Genomic DNA, 24,285 nt, shown 5'->3' with positions numbered 1-24,285 from the left:
AGGGAGAGGCTTTAAGGGGAGGAGAGGGAAGACAGAGGAAGGGAGGAACTGAAGGTCAGAAAAGGAGGAAGGTTTGATGGGATTTCCATAGGGATTTCATTTTGACTGGATACATTAGTGCCCATGGCTGCCCCCTATATACAAAAACTTCTGTGGCTGCAGTTAGGAAAAAGGAGTCAAGCCAAAAGAAATGCAGCCTGATAGCTGTGTCCTTGCATACCTATTTTTTATCTTCTGTTACAGTCATTGCCTCATGCTTTCATAGAAGATAAGCTTCATGATACTTTTGAGAGACATCAAATATTCAGGAACATTATGGACAGTCATTTGCCAGAGAAGCAAGGAGAAATGTCTCACTGAGATAAAGCCGGGAACTGAGATGAGCTATCCAGAAGGGGCCCTTTTTTCATCCAGTCTGAATTTCCCTCACATGGGATTTCTTTCTTAAGTTACACTGATCTGGTCCAGAAAAAAAAAAAAAACCAAAACCAAAACCAAAACCAAAAACAATTTGGGGAAAAAAACATGCCAATGCTATCACAGCATACCAAAAAGGCAAGTGCTACCTTTATAACTTAAAATAAAACATAAATTTAGATTTCTTTAGAGCTGATTGTGGGCTAGTTTTAGCAGCTCAGCTTTTCCCCTAAGGCTTTGCTCCACTTTGCTCAATAAGCTGAACCACGAAGGTGGCTGGCCATCACTGTGTAACAGCAGTTACCAGGTTTGTGAGGAGGAAACATGACTAATACAGACCGAGTCATAATAGGCACTGCGGCACCCAGGCAAGTCTGTGCTCTCAACACTCCTCCTTCTTACCCTTCTGCACCCCTTTGTCCCTCAGTCGTGACATGGCTCCAGATACCCAAGATGTCAGTCAATGCATTGCCTCCAGTCACACAGAAAACTCATGTAAGACATTCTCTCACTTTCGTGCTAAATCTCTCTGTACTGATACAACATGATCTCTTACATGGGAAGAATTAGACATTACAATATTCATTTAAATGTGGTAGATAATCATCAAAAAGCTGCAAGCTTCATTTTCTATCATGGACCAGTATTTTCCCCTGACATTAAAAGATTACAAAGACATTACAATTTTAAGGTATTTTCAACCTTTTTGTGAGGCACTTTTTTTGGAATAAAATTGTACATAAGAGACTATATTTTAAATGTGTTCTTTTTTCCCCTTTTTTGTAAGGACTCTGCTAATCTACTTTAGGTGGAAAAGATGGGTGTTACAACTCTAAGAACCTAATTTAGCAATGTCATCTGTCATCAGCCTCACTTTAAATTTGTCTGTAAGGAACCTGTATATAAAAGAAGGTGAGAAAAATCCCCCAAGCCACCCTTCAAACTTTCACATTGGAAAAGCTGTTAATGATAAAAAGGGCTGGCATATAAAAGGAAACTCACTATAACAAATTACTTCGCATAACAAATTAGTATAGTATTACAGCATTTAATCCCACAATTTAAGACTGAATTTTTTTTGTAGGTATTAGTTATGGCAATTGTAGGTTCTCTTTTCTGCTGTAATATGATCATCTAGTGAAAGAACACAATGTAAATGTGCAAGACATTCTTGCTGGTTTATCTCCATAAACCACCTGATTTACAGCACATCTGGGTGTTGCTGTACTGTCTAGACAGGCCCCATTATGAAATTTTCTGCCCTCTTTATGGCTCTATTTTTTGGCTGCATCTTGCTTGGATATGACATGCTTCATACTTTCTTTTGCTAAACTTCTATTTCTCAACAAAAGGTTACTGATTAAAAAATCTTTTTCTGCCTGTATTGTATTTTCATTGTTGACAGGTAACATCTTCAAATATTTAATAATACAAATAAGTGTTATAAACAAACAAGTGATCTCCATATTTTCTTTAAATAGAATTCAACTGTTACCCCCATATGGTCTGCTCTTCATTTCCTACTTTCACTCAGCATGTCTTTGAAGACACAGAATAAGGAAAGATAAAAACATCTCATAACGTCCAATTGTAAAGCTGTGCTTTTTGACACCCTGATTCATGGGTGTAGGCTGTATTTGAAAACATTTCTAACTCACTTTTATGTTGAAAATGTTAGGTATTAAACTGACTATTCTTTTACCACCACCATCTGTTCTAGGATTACAGTAAAATTTGTTAATGAACTCTATGTTATCTATCTTCAAAGTACAGTTGTGTCTAATCTTACTAGTTTTAATGTAAATCAGGTGTGTGTGTAACACTGAGAATCTAAGCCCTTGAGATTTAATTCACACTTTGTGAACAGCCTTGGCAGTTCTAAGCAAAAAAAACATGGTATCTTTTCACAGTTTGACAGAGAATCCATAAAATGGATTCCTGTAACTGATTTATTTAACTGTTGTATTTTTATTGTTCCTAAACCAAGACTTTTTTGGTGGTTTACAACACAAGAAAAATTGCAGAGACTTTATTTTTGTTTTGCTTCTCCCCAACACCACTCCCCAATTCATGAAAATACTCTTTTGGGAGTGCACTAAAGCCCTAAACAGTGTACTTCTCCACTGAGGCAACATACTGAATTCTTGAGGCTTTTTCAAGCGAAACACAGAAGTTTCAGAAACAGGCAACGTGTAACTTTAAAACATAAATAAGGACACAAGCCAAAAGAGTACTCATGCACGTGCACATTATTGATACATTTCTGGCACCTAAAAAGACAGTCATAAACTTAAATCCCTAAACTGAATACATTAGATTTTTAAGAAGTAATTAAAGTGATAAGCAATACTGTTTATTCTGAAGCCCCAACCTCCAATGCTTTTCAACAGCAGACATCCTACACGCTTTCAGCATCAGGAAACAGCCACAGGCCACTCATCCTTTTAGAGAATATTCAGTGCTTCCAGGAAGGGACCAGACTACCACAGGTGCATCAAGCATGTGCATCATGCAAACAGATTTTACCAAGAGTAGCAAATCTGTGTAGGCGAGTCTCTGTGTACCACAGAGCAGGCCAGAAAAGAAATGAGCTACTGTCATGAGAACAATTAATATATTGCACTCACTGTGGCTCTTTCTACTCGGACCTTTTCGTGCTTTGGCTTCTCTCTTGACCAGGACACAGCTGTGATTCATGGGGAAACAGCAGAATATTTTCAGAAAGCACTGCAGCTGACAGTGTTTGGTAGCAACATTTTTTTTACTTCAAATGAATCACAGCATGCCTCTAGGAAGTTTACTGTCTCTTTGACACAGGAAGAGGCTGCAATGGTCATAGGCTCAAAACATGTTGGAACCACAGATGTGTCCTGAAACACAGCCAACCGCATCCTGGGCTGTATCAAAAGAAGTGTGACCAGCAGGTTGAGGGAGGTGATTCTGCCCCTCTACTCTGTTCTCATGAGACCACACCTGGAATACTGCATCCAGCTCTGGAGACCTCAACATATGAAGGACATGGACCTGTTGGAGCGGGTCCAGAGGAGGGCCATGAAGATGATCAGAGGGCTGGAGCACCTCTTGTCTGAAGACAGACTGAGAAAGCTGCGGTTGTTCAACCTGGAGAAGACTCCTGGGAGACCTTATAGCAGCCTTTCAGTATCTGAAGGAGGCCTACAAGAAAGCAGGAGAGGGACTTTATACAAGGGCATGTAGTGATAGGATGAGGGGGAACGGCTTCCAAGTGAAGAGGGTAGATTTCGAATAGGTATCAGGAAGAAATTTTTCACTATGAGGGTGGTGAGACATTGGAAAAAGTTGCCCAGAGAGGTTGTGGAGGCCCCATCCCTGGAAGTGTTCAAGGTCAGGCTGGATGGGACTTTGAGCAACCTGGTTTAGGGGAAGGTGTCCCTGTCCATGGCAGGGGGCTGGAACTAGGTGATCTTTAAGGTCCTTTACAATCTAAACCATTCTATGATTCTATGTAGACCAATTCAGTTAAGAAAAAATAAGCAGGGGACTGTGACAGAAGGACACATATAACAACATGATACACATCATGACCTCTTCTGGCTTTCATGTCTAGGTAAATAGCCTAGATTCTGCTGGAAGCTGTTGGATCTAAAGACAGATAAATATGACAGTAATGAAAAAAAAAATAATACTGATCACTTGAATACTGGAAGACAGTGATGGAGATGAAAACTTTCCAAAGAAACATTTGTTCAGACCAGTAATGAGAACTCATTTTAAAATCCTTAAGCCAATTTATTGTTGCTATAAACTACTGAATTTTTTATAGTTGTATATAAAATGATTTCTTCTTTGAAACAAATTAAAGTAGCTTGTCTACCTTCAGCAATTTGCCATTATACTAAAAGCAGACTGTATCTGGCAACCCAATTTTACAAAAGCACTATAAAAGAGCGACATTTATTGCCAACACTTATTATCCTCCTGCTTAAAATAAGAAAGCAAAATACAGAGTGCATAAAATGTTGTGATTTTATTAGCAAACACCACCCAAACATTTTATTCCAAAAATAATTTAAACTTATGTGATATTTTCCTAAGTATATGTTCATCATTTACAATAAAAAGTATAAGACAGAGATTTTTCCTTGCAGCATTCTTTTGTCCTCTCTCTTACTTCATATTCTTGAGCACTACAAATTGATCCTGGCACTTCCAGAGCCCTTTGGTACTACAAGGACAAAAGATAATAAACAAACTTGAAAACATAATACTAAACACAATGAGATTCCTCACTCCCTTCAAGGCATTTTTTCAAAAACTTACACAGAAATACAAGCAATTATTTCAATTATGGTAAACATTTTGTGCAGGACTACCATAACATGAACACCATAGAATTGTTTTACTTCAATGGTACCAGATACAGTAGTCTCTGGCTCTGCAATTCCACAGATACAGGAAGAGCCATTCCACATCTCATCTGGGGTACATCTGTGTGCAGAGTAACATTCAACAGAGTACCATTCAAAACCTGGTTTTAGACAGTATTTTCTCAAACTTTGGAAAGGTTCCTTACCTTCAGATGCCAGATACTACTCTTAGAACCAGGAAACCATATGATCTCTTTCAAAAAGTATTCTTTAAATACAACAGCTTAATTAGTTTGGTCCAGGGCTAAGCTAATGAAGACATTTAAAATAACAATTATGTGGACCTAAACAGCTGCCTAAAGAGGCACTCAGCTGTATTCTAAAAAGCAGGCAGGGAGGCCAACCTCCAGCTGATCGTACACAAATGTAAAATGTATCTCTTTTTTAAAAAAAGTTATATACGTATTTTTTTTTACAAAGTGTATCTGTAAATCCTTTGCAGAGTATATTCTTCTGCAATCTGTTGCCACAGTTTGTAGTTACTTAGTTTGCATATCATCAGGGGAAGAGTCATTAAAAGACAACAGACAGATTAATCTCTGGGCATTTTTTAACTGATATTGCTTGAAAAGATTCCCAATCTATTGAAGGACAAGTACGGATATATTTGGACAACGATGTTCTCAGGCAGCATAAATAATAGTGAATAGAATGTGGTTTGGAGACCTGTAGAATTGGATAGGGCTATTCAGGATTTAAGAGATTAACATGGTTTATAGGGGCAGAGGACAGCTTGCACCTGGGTATCCTCCTATCAGAGCAGAGAGACATGGTCACTTCTGTTTTCTTCATTTCTCAAGATCACCTGGAAGTCATTGCACAAGGACTTCGTAAAGGATGACATCAACAGACTGACAGGGCTGAGGCAGAAGGAAATAGATGCATTCTGTACTGTGCCCTTTGTCACTACAAGTATCAGGAAGCACAAAACGGCATTTCACTCGAACTAGCAAAACGAGAAAAAGAAAGGATATACAGAGCTCCTAAGTGCCTTTCTCTGAATTACCATTTCATTTCCTGATGAAAAGGCCCCTTCCCAGACATCCTTGACACTCACATAATCTTGCAAAGTAATTTCTCTGCTCTTTCATTTCATCTACAAGGCCTATTTTAAGGGACTCAAAAAAATTGGCCAATTTTGTTTTTCTCAAAGGTAAAAGTCAAGTAAGCTCCATTAATTTTAATGGACAATTTAGCAGTCTCAGGGTCTTTCACTGGCACTCAAGTTCTTTCACCTTCTGGGTTTACAATATGAAAGTGGAAGTTCTTTAGTTCTTTTGTAAGTGAGAAAAGTTCTACAATTTACACACGGAATGGGGGAATATAACCTTAAGATGCCTCTTTCAAAAGCTGCTGTATACCAAGGTGATCGCAGAATGTCACTATTTGTTTTCTATTCTCTTTCCCCATCTTTGGCTTCAAGCAATAAATTAGACAATTATTAACAAGCAGGTATACTTCAAAAAACTTAAAAGTGACTGTCAAATCAATTTCCAAAGTTATGTCACATTTAATCGAAGAATTATCTTACAGCTCTCTCAAAAGCAAATTTCTGCATACAAACGAGAAGGTGATTTGTACCCCACTTGAATACTAAAAAAATTCAGGCATTTCAATGATAAAAAACCAACCAAGAAATCTATGAGGACTCCAATAATTGTTTTTGTTTCAAAATAAAGAACACAAATTGCTGTACTTTTGTTTTCTATTCTGAAAATTAAAAGACTATCTTATCTTGCTGAAATAAGAGCACTAGTTTCTTATTTTGGAAAAATCTTCAAAAAAAACCTTTCCTTGGCCATACAGCACTAGAACCCTTGGTTTTAAGGAAGGCAGCTTTGCAAATAGGGACACTGAAAAGTGAGAACATTAGGTCATGACATAGTCTTCACTGACCAAGATAATCCCCCCTTTTTTTCCTCACACTTTGCATCTGACATACAATTTGCATACAATATGTCGTGGCGTTGCCCTGAGTGAGTATCCCAGCACTGTTAAATCTTACACAGTCCATGCATCACTGGCATTTCTTTAGGACAGTTTAACATCAATGACTGATGTTCTAAAAAGTATTCCTCCTTGACTTTTGAATATTACACTTTTCTCAGTTATAAGCCACTGTGCTGGAAGCCAGTTGCTTGGACTTGTCAGGAAGAAACACACCTCAAGGGAATTCATGGGGAAGAAGCAGCCTGATAGATATCGGGTGTGAAGGGACCTGAATAAGTCAAGCTCTATCAAAGTTATAAACTATGGAAAAAGCTATCGAGAAAGTTTACTCACATGCTCCCTTCAGCAAAAAATGTTGTTCAATGCATTTGAAACAATATTCCCATAAAAAAGGACCACGATTTTTCAAGGGGAAGCTGTACAGATGATAGTTAAATGGCAGACACGCTATTTAAATCAATTTCACCCCTTTCACCCCTTCCAAATTCTGTCTCATTGTCTGACAGAAGACCTTCAACTTGTTTTCCCAGTTAACTAACAGCTAAACTTGTTAATAGTTTATTAACTGTTGAAATTATCTATGTGACTTTATGTGACCCAATATAACTGATAAACCAAAAACTTTAAGGCCTCTGGGATATCAAAACAACTCTGCTCATACACAAAACCTGCTTGTTACCTGTGTTACTTCAACTGCAGAAATATTACTGTACAAGGCTTCTTTGCTACTCTGGCATTTTATCCCTTTCCTTCTGCAACATGACAAATGAAAAAGAGCTCACTGCCAATGCGGATTTCCTCTTCTTCTATATGCACACCTGACCCCTGAAAGCCTTGCTGTACTCTACTGTTCACAAAAAAAAAGAGCCAAAGAAAATAATTTAATAAAGGATTCTAACAATTAAAGGATTATCCTGCCAGAATGGCATTTACTGAAGGAACACACATGACGCAAGTGTAATGAACATTACGGTAGATTCACTCTGTACAAAGCATTAACCTAAGTTAGGGTCCTGTCACCCAGGTTCATGAATGTCCACTAGCTTCCCAACACACTGGCTGCTCCGCCACCTTTGGTTGCGGTCTGCTGAGACTGAGACACAGCCACTTTCTTGATCTTTCCACCGTTTCACTTCAATTGAAGCAAAAATTGCAGTCGAAGCCTTCAGGCCCTAATGTTTCCCAAATCCTCCTTTTGCTGACATTTCCATAACCATTTCGCATAAGGGCTTAATTAACGCAGGCAAAGCCGAGCAGACCACAGACCACCGGCACGGCACCACCGCACCCCAGCCGGGAGGCAGAGCAGGGCCCCCGTGGGCGCCGCCACGCCTCAGGCCCACCACCAGCCCACGCAGGTACCCGCGGGGCCCAGCAGCTGCCGGGGCCGGCCACACGCACGGCAGCTCAAAGGCCGGCGGAAAGCGGGCCCGCTCCACCAGCGAGGTCCCAGGTGTGCGTGGGGAACCCGCCAGCTCCCCCCTTCCCACCTGCCCGCGCTCCAGGCTCCCCCCGGGCCCCGCCCAGCGCCACCGCACGGCAGCGGGGCGGGCCGCCCTCCGGCGCTTCCATGGCAGCGGCGGGCGGCGAGCGCTTCCGCTTCCGGCGGCCAGACGGCGGCGGGGCCCGGCCGCGCTTAGGCCGCACCGGGCGGCAGGGGGAGAGGGCGACATGCGGCCGCCGCCGCCGCTGCCCTGGCTCCTGGCGGGGCTGCTGCTGGCTGCCCGTTGCGGGGAGGCTGCGGCGGCGGCCCGTCCCCCCCGGGGTGCCGCCACCGCGTTGCCGCGTCCCACGGAGGTGGCCGGCGGGGCCGCCACGCGAAGCAGCAGCAGCAGCAGCAGCAGCAGCAGCCGCCTGGCCGAGGTGTCGGCGCCGCCCGAGCAGGGCCAGCCCATGACCCAGCGCGCCCTCTCCGTGCTGGTGCTGGCCAGCGCCGCCCTCATCGTCTACTTCGTGATCCGGACCGTGCGGTGAGGGGGGGGGGGGCGCGCTGGCTGGAGTGCCGCCGCGGGGGGTGAACGGGCGGGCGGGCGGGCGGGCTGGGGAGGCGCTGCTGCCCCCTCCGGGCCAGCGTGGGCAGGCAGCACGGCGCCGAGGGGCCGGGGCCGGCCCCGCTGCTGCCAGCGCCGCGCCGGGCCCGCCGGTTGTGTTAGCTGTCGGAGTCCCCTCGGCTCCTGGCCTGGGGCCGGCGAGCAGGGCCTGTCTCCGCCGCCTGCGGAGAGCGGCGGCGTCTGAGGAGCTCCCGGTCCCGCCGCCTCCTCTCCGCCCTCCCCCGCCGACTGTGGGTGGAAAGGTGCTCGCTCGGGCCCCTCTGGCGGCAGTGATGCCACTCATCGGTGTCGGGCCTCTGCTTGCTCCCTCCTGGTGTCGTCCTCCTGTCGTCCCTCTTGTCCTCACTCGTCACTACCGACACCCATCCATCCACCTGAATTTAGTCTTGTGCGTTCTGTGGGTTATTTTTGGCCTGTTTGCAAACTTCTGCCTCGCTGAGCTACCGAATTTGTCCATCTTCCCTTCTTTGTCAGTAAACGTCTTTCTTTCCTGCATTCTTTTTCGGTAAACTTCTCTGCTTCACGCATTCTTAAGGAAAAGGCCATTAAAAAGCTTGCACTACCAGTTCAACTGCCTTTAATTGTCTCATGCAAACTATTGACTGCATAACTCTTACATGCTTTTATGGTTAATTACAGTGTTTGTCAGTGTGTTTTGTTGTCCTTGCAGTTTTACTTGCTGTCTCTTATGCTTAAACTGTGAACTCTACTGAGCCAGGCCCAAATGTGTGATTATGCATAAAGCACATTAATTACACGGCAAATTCTCTATGTACTTTTCATTGTAGTTGGATATACTGGTGGTTAGCATGTCTAGTACCTTCATCATTTATTCCAGAAAAGTAATTGAAAGATGGTGGTCTGTGTGGAGCACTTACTAAGACGCACAGTCCAAGTAAACTAGGATATCCTGATTGCTCCACAGCTCTTATGGATCACTCAAGTAGCGTTCAATCTTATTTTCATTCGAGTGCATATGTTGATGATATCATATCTTAAAGGAAATAACGTAATCTCTTAAGCAAGTGAAAATGGACAAGAGCACTTCTCAGTGTTCCTGTTCCTTGCAGTAGGAGCCTGATTTGGAGTTCTCAGTAGTTCTATGGAAGGGCCAAATAAATAAATGAAAGCCTCACATTGCAGGAGCTGAAGAAGGAAATTCTCATCTACTGCTATTATTTTCTGGATAAGTGGCAATTATTTTATATTCTGGTTTTGGCAATAGGAAGGTTGCTGTTCTGCATTTGAACCTGGAGTGCTGCCTTCTAGGTGTTACTGTAAAGAGGAAGGTTAAACCTCATGTTCTTCTGTTGTAATTCTGGATCTTTCTGCTGCATCTTGCTTCTCAAATTCAGAATAGATGAAGTATGTGCTTTTCAATTTCAACTTGTGGCTGAAATATTTTTGTCAATGGTTGTACAATAAATTTAAGGTTAAGGTTTAGGTACAAATGTCCCCATTTCCTTTTGAAAGTTTATCTCGGGATGAAACCACATGTATTGTCATCGGACATAAAAGCTTCAAGGCTTCTTAGAAACTTTAAACTAGGTCACCTACCTAGTGAGGAAAGGAAGGTATGGGGCTACATCTGGCTGATGGTCAGTCACCAGCAGTGTTCCTCAGTGCTCAGTTCTATGGCCAGTCCTGTTCAGTGTTTTTTGTCAGCGATCTGGAGGCAGGAGTTGAATGCACCATTAGTAAGTTTGCTGATCATACTAAACTGTGAGGTGCTGTTCACTCTCCTAAAGGATGAGAGGCCTTGCAAAGAGATCTACATAGATTGGAACATTGGGAAGTGGAGTTCAAATGCCGGATTCTGCACCTACAGCAGATTAACGCCAAGCACAAGTATAAATGGGAAGAGGAGTGGCTGGAGAGCAGCCCTGCGGAAAGGGGCCTGGGGGTGCTGGTCGACAGCAGGCTCAACAGGAGTCAGCAGTGTGCCCTGGCAGTCAAAAGGGCAAACCCCACCCTGGGGTGCATCAAACACAGCACAGCCAGCCGGTCGGTCAAAAGAGGGGATCATCCCACTATATCAGCGTTGGTGTGGCCTCACCTTGAATCCTGTTTGCAGTTCTGTGGCCTACAATTTAAAAACAATGTTAAGGGATTTGAATGCATCCAGAGGAGGGCAGCCTAGGTGGTGGAAGGGCTGGAAGGCATGTCCTGTGAGGAGTGGCTGAGGACTCTGTGTTTGTCTGGTTTGGAGAAAACGAGGCTGAGAGGTGACCTCATTGCTCTCTACAGCTTCCTGAGGAGGGGAAGTGGAGAGGCAGGTGCAGATTTCTTCTCCGTGGGGTGCAGTGACAGGACACGTGAGGATGGTTCAAAGCTGTGCCAGGGGAGGCTCAGACTGGACAGTAGGAAGCATTTCTTTACCAAGAGATTGGTCAAACACTGGAACATTCTTCCTAGAGAAGTGGTTAATGCCCCAAGTCTGTCAGTAATGCCCTTAATGAGATGCTTTAACTTTTGGTCAGGCAGTTGATCTCTTTCAACTGAATAGCTCTATTCTATTATGTTTCTGTTCTAACTTAATATATACACATGCTTTCACAACATTTATTCAGAGGAAAGATCTGTAATTTTAAAATAAAATACAATCTTTTTCAAGTTCTGGTAAAGACTTTACCTGGAAAGTCTAGCTATTCTCTGTTGAGATACCTTCAGCCAAAGCTTTGCCTGATTCAGTGTTGTGTTTTGGGCTGAACCAGACACTGGGTGGAAGGACACCCCTCTTTGTTTTTCCACTTCCCACCCTCCAATGGGGCAAATAACAAAGTTAGCTGGCCTTGGTTGTTATAGCAATCAGTATAAGCAAGAGCCTCTCTGCATACCATTCCCTGGCATCAACTATAGACATACGTCTTATCACTCTGAGACAGAACGCTTTCTGCACAATATGCTGTTAATTTCTGTAGTTAGAAGAGGCCTAGCTAAAAAGTAAAGTTACTGAACAAAATTGGTCATGTTTTACTTCAAACCAGGATGTTCAGGAAAGTACCAATGTCTTCCTTTATCAGAATGTAGAAACTTGATAAAGTATGACTTCTCAGTTTTCAGAGCCATGTGACTTTCTTTGAAAATGGTGCCCTGAAACTACATTTTCAAGAAAATCTTGTGCAAGCTGGTACAACTTTGCTAATGTAGCTAACACTTACCTTCTGTCCATGTAGGAGATGCATTTTGGTTGGGAATGGTTAAGTAAACTATAGCAATCTCCTGTCAACCTTCTCAAGTGATGCTGCTGCTGATGCAATTTCTCTTTCAGAAAGAAAAATAAATCTTAATTTTGTTTCTAGCTTTGTATGGGGACTTGTTGTTTTAACCCCCTCATTATAAAGGTTGGGAAGCTTAGTTTGGGAGGTGTTGTCAATAGTTGTGACAACTGAAATGGACAATCACAGAGCAGCAGAAGCTGGCAGGCAGCTCTGGAGATTGTCTAGTCCAATTTTCTGCTCACAGCAGGGTCACCTACAGCAAGGTTGCTCAGCTCTTGTCCAGTTGAGTTTTTAATATCTCTAATGATGTAGATTCTACCACCTCTCTGGGCAGTGATTCTCTGTGTGATTATTAGCATGGAAAAGACATCTTATTTGAGAAGAAAACCGAAAATCTATTTTATTTTATTTGTGTTTTGCTAGGTTTTTCTCTAATGCACACGGAGTTTTCTTTCTCTCTGGTACAGCCTAAGGACAGAGTAGGTTGTTTCAGGCTACATTTACATCTCCTGTATTTCCCTAAGACAAGGTGAGCACTATTCAGAGGCTGTTTAATTTACATCAACTTATAAGCAGCCATTATCCTGCAAATCATGCAACACTGTGTTCTACACAGAAAATACATGCAAAGGTCTTTGGAAAAAAAAATATTTTACATACTTACTATGCTAAATTAATTTTCTCAATGAAATTAAGGACTAGTATTGCTATGACCCTTTTGCTTCATATCAGATTCAGATAGGAATTGTGTTTGAGCTGTCTTGTTGCTTGAAAGATGTTTACCTTTTCTAACTGAAGTAGTATTTGCCACTGAAAATACTGCAGTTTCTCAAGATACACCCTATCAATGTGTTGATACACAAAACTAAATCATTGAGTTGTTAAGACTTTGTGTAAAAATGAAAATTCTTCCATGGAAAGGTACCTTGCATTGTTGCTTTTTGCTTTTTAATGATTCTTCTGCCACTGTTTGGTGCAGATGTGTTCAGAAGAGGGTTGTATTTGATATACCAGATGAGTATTAAAAAAACTTACGGGTATGTAATTGAGAATACCTTTTTGTACAAGGAAGTTCTGGGATCTAAGATAACATTTAACTGCCTGAGATGAATGAGATTCTGAGATTTCTGTCAGCAATCAGTTTTGGAATTGTCTCCCCCAAAGGGAAGTCACATGTTATGTAGTGCCTTTTTTTTCCCCTGTACTCTGTGGGGTTTTTTAACTCTTCCCACCCACCCAAGTCCCTTGCAGTTTTATGTTTCTCTAGGCACTGGATGTTCTTTAAACTTGACCTGTTGTTTTGCTGCAATTCTCATTTTCTTAACATACTTTCTGACACACCCCCCCCCCCCTTTTTTTTTTTTTTTAATGCCAACATTTCTTAGTTTCTCTTGTTTAGCTTTCCTCTTAGTTTAAAAGTCAATTATCTATGACATCTCAGATGTTGGTCAGATAATATCTTTTCATATTTTCTTGTGGATTCCTTTACTGCCATTAGCTGTATTTGAGCAAGGATAGGGACTGAGCGTGTAGAAGTATAACATTAACTTTTTATGTGCTTTTAAATCCATTTTTATAACTTCATCTTATTGGACCCCAAGGTATCCATAGTAACTACAAGGATAAAAATTATCCCTGTTAAGATCATGAGAGGTATAGAGAGCGCTACCAACTTTAATGAAATTGGGATTTAGTCCTAGGTTTTCTTCCTAACAGTCACAGGGTAAAAATTTTTAAGTTAGTTTTTGTTAACAGTCATGACATTAGAGCGCTGTCATAGTTAGATCATATGTGCGTATTGCGTGTCTTCAGTATTGTTTTAGCTTTAGTCTTTTGACTAATCTGTATGTAGAGAAAGTTGTCATGCCACAAGTAATTCTTTTATGCCTTTTTCAACAGCATTCATTTGAACCTATAAATTTGTGCCAACCTTGTAGTGAGATTTTCTTGCAATCTGGACATTTGCTATGACTGTCTTAGGTTATTCTTGACCCACTTTTCTTTTTACCCCATTAAGTACAAAATGTAAAGTGTATAGTGAGATTGACAGAAATATTGATTATAAAAAATAAAAATAACATGAACTGACATTTCCAATTTTATTTATGTTCAAAATAATTTATAGTCAGTTAGAATATCTGGGAGTGCTTATTCTAGTGCCAGTTGCTTAGTTGCTACTTTAGTAAAAACAAACCAAAAGACAATATTTGTGAAACAACCATATTTTTCATCATGCTGTCATTGTAAAGTTTTAGAATTTTCTTCTGCTTGGGACTTTGAAGTATACAACATCTTTCTATGATAAGGACTAAAGGTCAGATGAAATGGAGGAAGAAAATGGAAGGAACTTAGTCTTGAACTGAAAAGTTAAATTTGTGTCTTTGTTATTAGCCTTAGCTTTAAACAATAAAGTTAGGTACTTTATGTTGTGCTAAAGCACTTAAATGTCTGGCATAACAGTTGCTGCTGTTTCAAATCATGGTGGAGGAAGTGATCATGCTGATTATTTCTTTTTTATAATATCAGAAGTTGGAGCACTTGGAAGAAAGGCCTGTATTTTATACATCCTAACAAGGTTACATTTGTTTCTCAGTCCCAGAAGGCTGTCTAATACACCGGAGTGTAGTCAAGACCAAGACTGGATACTGCTGTACTTTCTTTCAAAGTTGTCCTGGTGTGAACGGGTGAATGCTTTTCCAAGAAACATATTAAAAGAAAAGTATTTAAGCACACCAGAGTTCAGGACAGAATCTGAAGCTGCGAGTCTCAGTATTGTATTTGCTATGTCTTACAAGGTGGTTAAAGTGGTGCCTCAGTGTGGAGCAGAGAGGTGATTATGCACAGTATAATAATAGTGTAATATATTATACATAGTATGATAATACATACTGTAGTAGCATAATACATTATACATAACTAATCTTTCTGATTATTAGCTCTGAAATATCCAGTATTGAAGTTCCTGAGTGTTGTAAACACTCTTTGTAGGCACCTAGCTTGGGTTTGTAAATTCTGGAGTTTCTAAAAGGAAGGGCTACTATCACCTTTGAGCTCAGCACTAAATGCCTAGAAAGCAGTCTTTTTTTCCTTATGTTGAATAGCTTTTTATATAGCTGCTGTTTGCTAATATACAGTAGCTGAAAGTGATTGTCAGCATTTTGTAAACAGGTGTCTTTCCATAGTGTTTGCTGAGTGGCTAGTGATCTGAGTTCCTGATCCTCAAAGACTTGAGCAAGGCATATTCAATGCATATAGGAGTAGTTCTGCAAAGCCAAATGGAATGGTTCAGTGTGCATGGGGTTTATGTGGGACCCAGGCCCACACAGAGAAGCCACGGGAAGTGATAAAAGCAGATGCAGTCTGTTTATCTGTGATAAGTACTGAAATGTGAGTCACTGCCTCTTCCTTCCGCATTTTCTGAAGCATACAAGACATTGACTCTACAAGTTCTCTCTTATTGCAAAGTGTAATTATAAACAATATTTATAACTTGATAGCTACAGAAGACTTCACAAATGATAATACAAAGTTTTGATGCCACCCAGGACTTGTGTTACATCTTTGCGATAGCTTTGTTGAGTTTCTCCGATTTGATCTGCTGTTCTGTAGAGGTGCACAGAAAACATAGAGAATATGTAGCAAGACTATAATTTTTCTCATTGTAGGATCTGCCAAAAGTGTGCATTTGCATATATTTTTGCCTGGCTCTTGCATTTAGCTACCAAGTGGTTGTGTAGGCTTTTTGTGTTCACTACAGTAATTCTGTACAAAATCACAGGTGACATTCTTAAAAATGGCCTTAATCATTTCATGTAAACTTTTGATGCTTATAATTGTCTGACCTCTGAATTTCATAGAGCTAAGTGCGCACACTTTACATATACTAAGTTTTCTAAAATTTATAAGTATGAATATAGCTGTATTTTAAAGGATAGTTTTCTTACATTGTTGGAATAGAACGTAGAGAAGTATTTCTAGAACTTAAATGTTTTAAAAAACATTTCAGGCTCAGAAGGCGAAACAGAAAAACCCGAAGATATGGAGTTTTGGATACAAACATAGAAAACATGGAGCTGACTCCATTAGAGCAAGATGATGATGATGACGATACAACACTATTTGATGCCAATCATCCTCGAAGGTTTGTATATAGAAGCTGAATGTACTTCTAGCAATAGAAGTGAAGGAGTGTGGATGATAAGCAGTTTCACTGAGAAAGCTCACTACTGTGTTTCATATGCATGTAGTTGGAGAAGGGATGTCAAGATCACTTGAATTTTAAATGGGCAAGAATTTAGTGGGCAAGAAGATAAACACCATTTGTCTTCAGCATGTGAGTTCCAGAGAAATGGAGAGGAAGGTACGATGTTTTTGTTACAAATATGGTGTCATTATTGCAGCTTATGTTAAAGTCAACAACTAGCTTTTACCTTTCTCTTTCCCTTTTTTTTTTTTTAATATTTTTTATTTTGGAGGCTCCTCAATTTTTCCTGTGTGTTCTCTCCTATGAGTTCTGCTTTCAGCAGCTACATTCTGCTTTCTCATTGCTAAATTAGTCAGCAGTTGATGATTCTGCACCAAGTTTTAGATTTGGTACTGCTGCATAGAATGGTTCATATTCTTAAGTCACGCTCTGGAACTATGTAGATACAGGAAAATTTTGTTTTATTTCCTTATTGATCTTACATTTAAACATTATGATCAGTTCAAACTTAAACTTATGCAATTCAATCTTTAAAAAAGTTTTCCTTATTGAGTAATGCCATCACACGGCACATGCAAAGACATTGTAAAAAAATTGATAGAATTGTCATAGTGAGGACTACTGTCAAGTATCAGAAGAGAGAAAATGATGAATTCTGCCAGTCACAGATAGTAATTGATTCAACATGTTTAATGTCAAGTCTCTCTCTTAATGTTTAAGTCTCAAGCAAAACAATTCAACAATGCAATACATGATGTCTCAAATGAATTAAAAGTATTGGAGTAGTAAGTCAGATTGTTCCTGTTTACCAGGAAACAATTTTGGATACAGTTCTGGAACTTGACATGAAAGGTTCAGTCTTTTTTAACTTTATGTCCTTAGGGGGAATTTTTCAGATTAAATTTATTTCATAAGTCAAAGTTGCTCTTTCCTTTTTCTCTCCCCCATATATTAGAAGAAACTAGTTGGAATATCTCCACTTACCACTTCTCTGTATTAGAGAGTCATGAGGTACTTTGTGTTATCCCATGCTACTAGTCTTGTTCCAGTATAAATTATGCCTATTATGTAATAGCTTAATTGTCACAATTGTATCCAGAAATTCCCTTGATGTCTTTTCTAGATCTTTTAACTTCATTTGTAACTCAGCATACTTATTAGACTTTGAGGTATTTGATGACCAGGTAACGTGATATTCCTCATAAGTGTTTATTTACAGGAGTATCAAGTAACCTTTTTACTAGGAATGAACATGATGATATGGCTAGTCCTTATTAACAAACAGTATTATACAATTAATAACGGTATTGTTGTATTCATGTTATAGAGGTTACTTCATACTCTTGTATGCTTGTTTGCAGATTAAGCATGGTTGTATTTGTTGTTAAGCTTCATTGAACTGATTATGTCTCAAAAGCAGTATTTTATCTAAAGGGACTGTATTAATATGTTATATAGGTGTGTTCACTGTGTCTTCTAGTGTGGAGGAGGCTGTGTTAATAAGTGGTATTGAAATGTATGTATTTAATGCATGTAGGTAGGTGTTCTGATTTTTTTGACTGCCTATAACAACTTCCAATTTACCTGTTTTGGGGGGATTGTATTAAGCTTTCCAGACCATGAAATGACAGCGTGTGTCTTTTAACCCTACTCTTTACCTTAGTAGGTTGTTGTCTAAATTTAATCCACATTCTGCAGATAAATCTAAAATTCCTACCTTGAAACTTACTGTATAGTAAGATAAACAAGATTGTATTTTTGAAGTCTGAAGGTACAAAAATGCCCCAAAGTGTCAAAGTGATTGTCTGTTTCTTTAAATCTCTCTGCATACCTTAAAATAGAAGTAATGAAAACCGCAGAGGGGAAGTGCACTAAATTGATATCACAGGTTTCAGAGGGTGGATTTCTGATTATTTTTTTTTTTTTTCCCTGTATGTTTCTAAACACTTCAATTTGAGGGAGAAAAAAAAATTTCATTCAAGTATTTTCTTGTAGAAGTGTCTAATACACACAGTCCTTTTAAATAGTTACAAATCTGTTTTTTCAATCATAGTCTTGCAGCACCTTATGGATTACCCAAAATACGTAAAGCAAATAGATACTGTTCTTATCTGGTTTACATAGTTCAGTTATTTCATTCTTGGGTATTTCATTCTTGTCCCTGGCAGGATGTATAAGGACAAAACAAAAGTGAAAACAGTAAGAAAAGGAAGGAGGGTTTAGACTGAGGTCTGTGTTTTTTTTTTTATTTTACTTTTCTGGTTTTGCCACACAAATATGCTAGGATGATGCTAGGGTGTATATATGCTTGTTGACTGCTTGACTGTCTTTTTTAGAAAAAAGACAAACCCAAGAATTTCTAAAATCTAAATAGGGCTGTACCAAGGATCCTACGTATTTCTATCATGGTTATTCAATCAGGTAGAGCATATTCTATTAATTCCCCTTCAAAATTTGTCTTAGAATGTCATACTTAATGAAGTGGTTGTCTTATGGATTGCCCTACCTCTGGTCCCAACATGGATTTTTTTTCAAATTATGTCCAAATTTAATATTTTTGTTGATATGTTTTCTGTAGTTCTGTGGCTGAAATTAATTCAATTTATGATAAAGAAATTAACTTGCATTAAAGCAAACTCTTTATAACTATAGACAGGAGGCTTTGAACTGCACTTGCCCTTAACTGTGATAACTACAAAAAGAAAAGAATCACATTATTAGTTTTTTTAGTTTGAAAAAAAAAAAAAAAAAAACCACCGGAAAACTTTGTTCGAATTTCTATATACTCAACCTTTCTTTAAATTGACGTACTTCAGCAAATCATCATTTAGTTTAGCACTACCAGGCAATTTGTATGTATTTGAAAGTAGATTACTGATCCAGACTGTTTTAAAAGTAGTCCTTTGGATAACATATGGTACAAAGTTTGAATGCTTTAGTAGTGTTTCATGTAGCTGATGGCATAGCTATTGTAAGATAAATCAAGTATTTATTTTAATAGATGTAGTTCCTCACACACTGTTGTTGATGAAAGAAATTCTGCTAGATAAGTAGTATTTGATTTTTTTTTTTTTTTTTTTTAAAGCATCAGCTTCAGCTGAAAAAGCAATACCTGGTGTTTGATCAAAGTCCAATGATCCCAGAAAAAGTGGAAAGAGAAGTGGCATGTAATGTTTGAACATATCCTAGTCTGGAGTAAATGCGTATAGTGATGTAACTTCAATGTAACATACCTTTATTTCTGCCCTGTGGAGCTGAAAAATGTCCTAAAATTTGATGTTTGCTCACAGAAAAGATGATAATGTCAATCTCTCAGTCAAACTGCAGGAAAAGTAATTGTATTGGAGTAATTGACTGATCTAACCAAACTTAATTTCAATGCATTTTTGTTGACTTGCTGAGGAAGACTGACAAAACAGATCAGAAGTAATACCTTAAGAAGAGAATAGCTATAGATAATGAAGAAGATTTTACTATTGTTTCAAGATAGCTCAGAAAGTAAGTGTTTAAATTATCAAAGTCATTGTTTTGATATTGGGAGCTTGAGAAAACAAGAACTTCAGCTATATTTAGTCAAAATGTGAATATACTCTGTTTATGTGTGTTGAGAGCTTGCTGTGTTCTCCTTTATGGGGAGAAGGTCTCAAAAACAAGTTACTTTTTATCTTGAAACAGTGTTTGTGTGTAGGAGGAAAACAGTGCTGAACAATATGAATGCGCTACACAAATCTCTGTAGAGCAGCTTGATAAAATGCTGTCCAAACTTTGCAAAGCAATGGCATGGCTGGCAGGGAAGTTTGAAAACGAACATACAGTACTCAAAAGAAAAAAAAGTATACTTAATTGGAAACGGACTTGTTTCAACTAAGTCTTTTGCATCTGCATTGAGGCTTAGTAATCGGTCTTCATGTCACTGCTTAACCAAGAATGACCAAAGGGAGTACAAAATACTTAGATAATCAAATAGTCACTGAGGACAACCTGATGATAATGAAACTGGGGTATTCTCAGGAGATGTCATTACACTTTGTCCTGACACTTGCAGTAATTCAGAGGTATGCTTCGGTGGAATTTTTTTAAGGAAGCATAAATATGCAGTTAAGCATCGAACAACTAATTGGAACAAGGAAGAGTGGCCTTTAATGTTTTTTGAGTTTAGTCTTTTATTAAGTAAATCACAGTTTCAGTTTTGCTTAAATACAGTCAACAATCAGCTTATTTAGTTCATAAATTTCTTACACATAACAGAAGGCACTAAAAAACTAAACACAGTTACAGGAATTCTTATCTGTGTGTTCATGTACAATTGTTTTGGAAAACAAATTAGATAAGTATTGTTTTATCTGGAAAATAGCTGTCTTTTTTCCTTCTCTCTTTATGACCTGTTAGTAGACCGCAGTAGTATCCTCTTTGCTTTAATTTTTCTTGACTAAAACAATCAAGCTTTTTTTAAAGGTGATACTGTAGAGCACAGCATCCATATGTTAGGCTTGTTTTTGGGTTACCTTGTAAGTCTATTTGGCTCTTTTCAAGGCTAGGCAGAGAAACTGCCTTCTTTCCTAAAATCAGCATAGCAGTGTTAGTATACTGGTGTGCTGATACAGTTATTACTTCCAGTGTTGCTGTTTTCTTTCAGAGCTATATGAAAAAAAGTCCACAGTGCCCTCTATTGTAACATAGATGCAACTTAAGTGTACTCCCACTGTGGTCATCAGCCACTTAGCTAGTCTGTGCCTCTTAAATTTGGGGCAGCTTACCGGAATGGGGTATTTTAGCCATTTTGTTCAATAGAATACTACTACACGTCAAAGTTTGAAATTCTAACCTTTGGTTTCTCGCCATGGAACTTTACCTACATATCAACTGAAATACAGTACCCTAACATCATGTCTTTGTTTTTTGAAGGTATATCACACTAATAGTTTACAACCCTCATTAATTCACCTTACAAACAAACAGCTTCCTGCACTGCAAGGCACTAGGGAAAACACTTATTCTATTTTTGATAGTATTCTGGTTATGGAATGCTACCAAGAGTTACCAAAGTTTGAATAGGAACTGAGGAGACTTGGAAGTTTAAAAATATGTCCAACATGCTAAAACCCCTGGCTTATCAGTAAGTGAACTGTCTCTCTATTTGTGAGGTTTACGTGAATGGAGTTTTGTTGCATTTTGCTTCACAGTGATATGGTAACTATGAGTTATTACAGGAAAATTTAATAATAAAATGTTCCATCTCTGTGGGGTTTTTCATAATGTTTGATCTTCAAAAATGCAGGCTAAAATGCCCCTTGAAACAGGGCATTTCACATTAATGCATCTGTTTCTTCTGTTGTAGAGAAGTACGTGCCTTTCAGTGAAAGAACTTAATCTTAGAACCAGAGAAGGAGACTGCTTCATGGGAGGAGTAAGAAGCAAGAGGGTATGCAAGTTGGGGGGACTTATTTAATTTGTGTATATTATGACATCCTTAATTTGTTGCAATAAATACTGTACCAATTTGTTGTACTTTTTTTGTATATAGAGGATTCTAAATGTAAAGCCTATGGAGAGAGAGTGCACTAAAATGAAGACCTATTCGGATGGGAAAATACTTTTAAAACAGGGTATTTTTTGCTTGTTACAAATCTTGTATGCCATAAGTGTGGTATACACTTTTTCTACAGTAATCTGGAATGTTAACGATTTTTTTTGCTGATATTAAATTGTAAGTAAGCATAGCCTCTGTGGACTCCTCAGAATTGTTAGAACTTGATTTTAGTTGAAGAGGTGCTTTATGCTTTACAAATAAAAAGCCAAACTACTGCCTTTTGTCTTGAGACTTTTTTTAAGCTGAATTAACATGTTTTATGTAAACTTTAGTGAAGAAATAAAAATTTCTTACAGCGTTCCTAGCATTTAGCGTGATACTTCACTGTAGAATTTAAGGATAATCTTGTAAAACACAGTACTGCAACATTTTTTTGCTGTTAAGAATACGGATTATAACTATTGAGTCAACTTTTTTGTGAGGTCCAGTTTCAACTTGTGTGAACAGATGTTGCTCACTGACTTTAGGGTACTGCTGGTGTAGTCCACGCGGTGTCAGTGTTCAGACCTATGGTGAAGCAGAGATAAGCCTTTGGGTAGCCTTGTTTACTTTTGTGCTTTTTAAACAATCTAGGTCAAATACGAAATCTACTGTAACTCTAAAATGAAATAGTGACATCAGAAGCAGCTATTATTATGAAATGTGTGGTAATATTCACATGAATGTAGTTGGCACCTGGAAGTTACATTTATTTTTTAGCTAGTGCCATGAAAACTAATAGAACAAGCCTTAAAACCTGGAAGACCTATTTTTGTTTCCTAAGTGTATTACAGTTTCCACAGGAATCTTAGTAATACAGACAAAATGTTCAAATTCCAGTTTATTAAAATGACTGTAAATTTCTTGCTAATTCTCTATATATCTAGGATCAAGGCATAAACTTGCTATAGCAATATTGGTGGGGCTGGCTGTGTTTCCTGAAAGCTCCTGTATTATGGGCTATTGGGAAAGAGGGATTATTTTTCCTGATTCTTCAGTCCCTTCTCACTGTTTGAACAAAATAGGAATACCTTGTTTGTCTCTGAGGTTATTTCTACAGTGATGGACCGGGGAGGAGGTCTGCTATAGAGTTTTTTTAACCCTATACCAGCCAATTTGCTGTACTGAAACCTACTTACTTGCCTGAGTAACAACTCGGATGAGATCTGAAGCAATGGATGCAAAATCAGCTTCCCAAGGTAACTTTCATCTGTACTTGCCCATGTGCCGCACACAGCTGGGAAATATATTGTATTTCCTGGTTATACGTACAAACTGGGGAACAAGAGGCCGGAGAGCAGACCTGCAGAAAGAGATCTGGGGATTTGGGTTGATGGCAAGTTGAATGCGAGTCAACAGTGTGCCCTGGCAGCCAAACGGGTCAACCATGTCTTGAGGTGCATCTAGCACAGCATGGCCAGTTGGTCAAGGGAAGTCATTGTTCTTCTCGCCACTGCTCAGGTGTGGCCCCCGCCTCAAGTACTGTGTATAGTTTTGGGCACTTCAGTACAAGAAGGACATCAAACTATTAGTGTGCCCTGAAGAGGGAGACCAGGATGGTGAAAGGTCTCGAAGGCAAGACTTACCAGGAGCAGCTGAGGTCAATTGGCTTGTTCAGCTTGGAGAAGAGAAGACTGAGCGGTGACCCCATCACAGTCTACAACTTCCTGAAGGGGGACAGCAGATGGGGAGGTGCTGATCTCCTCTGTCTGGTGACCAGTGACGAGACACTATGGTATGGTATGAAGCTGGGTCAGGGGAGGGTCAGATTGGACATTAGGGAAAGGTTCTTCACTGAGACCATGGTCAGTCACTGGAACAGGATCCCCAGGGAAGTGGACACAGTGCTGAGCCTGTCAGAGTTCAAGTAGCATCTGGACAATGGTCTTAGTCATACAGTTTTGTTTTAAGTAGCCTAAGGAGCAGGGAGTTGGACTTGATGATCCATGTGTGTCCTTTCCTACTTGAGCTGTTCTGAGTGTACATGGCAAGGGCATAGTCTGAGGTCAAAACCATAAGTTAGGCCAGAGGTCTTTTTGAACTGTTATTCCAAAATAGCCTTTGCTTATTGATCTTCTTCCCTATGCCTCATTCTGTTTAATAGAAACAAAGATTCATTCATTATAGCTTCAGAAAACCTGACCCATAAAGATAGACTATGAAATGGTACCCGTTCTCACCCAAGTTTTTAATTGTTCATGTTTTAAAGTCAGTGTCAGTTCAACAGCTATCAAACTTTGTGCAAAAATTACTTATTTCTAATGAACAAATTCTTTATTCATTCCACAGCTTTTTCTTAGATAAATGCAGCAGAAAAGCTTATCAGTAAGGTAAATGGTATTTATGAGGAATCATTATGAAACTCCTAGTTTTAGGGGTTTTAGACTAGCATACGCTTCTGTGAGAGATTACTTCATTCAAAGACTGTATGCCACAAATGTTTTGAAACCTGGAGATTCCGCAGGGG

The 24,285-nt window shown here is 39.3% G+C and overlaps 1 protein-coding gene across 2 annotated transcripts; it reads left to right on the top strand.

Moving 5' to 3' along the window:
- Positions 1-8,389: 8,389 nt before the first annotated feature.
- On the top strand, positions 8,390-22,053 carry FAM174A (family with sequence similarity 174 member A). Of its 2 annotated transcripts, XR_014270167.1 has the most exons (4): positions 8,390-8,743; positions 16,052-16,186; positions 16,293-16,405; positions 21,588-22,053. XR_014270167.1 is itself a non-coding variant. In XM_082497043.1 (3 exons), the coding sequence occupies exons 1-3, from the start codon at positions 8,445-8,447 to the stop codon at positions 21,607-21,609; spliced, it is 456 nt and encodes a 151-aa protein (XP_082353169.1). In that variant the 5' UTR covers positions 8,390-8,444; the 3' UTR covers positions 21,610-22,053. The 2 variants fall into 2 exon arrangements, 1 of the variants encoding a protein (XP_082353169.1); XM_082497043.1 differs by lacking the exon at positions 16,293-16,405.
- The last annotated feature ends 2,232 nt before the right edge of the window (positions 22,054-24,285 follow it).

This window comes from Vanellus vanellus, assembly GCF_965231255.1.
Source record: "Vanellus vanellus genome assembly, chromosome: Z".
In the NCBI taxonomy this organism is placed as follows: domain Eukaryota; kingdom Metazoa; phylum Chordata; class Aves; order Charadriiformes; family Charadriidae; genus Vanellus; species Vanellus vanellus.
Note: the sequence above shows the minus strand (reverse complement) of the source record. Positions and strands in the feature narration are given on the sequence as shown.

Excerpts from the sequence above, each read along its gene's own strand:
- FAM174A (XM_082497043.1), top strand. The coding sequence starts at position 8,445 with ATGCGGCCGCCGCCGCCGCTGCCCTGGCTCCTGGCGGGGCTGCTGCTG. Across the intron at positions 8,744-16,051 it reads TTCGTGATCCGGACCGTGCG|GCTCAGAAGGCGAAACAGAA; the intron begins GTGAGGGGGGGG and ends AAAACATTTCAG. Across the intron at positions 16,187-21,587 it reads GATGCCAATCATCCTCGAAG|AGAAGTACGTGCCTTTCAGT; the intron begins GTTTGTATATAG and ends CTTCTGTTGTAG.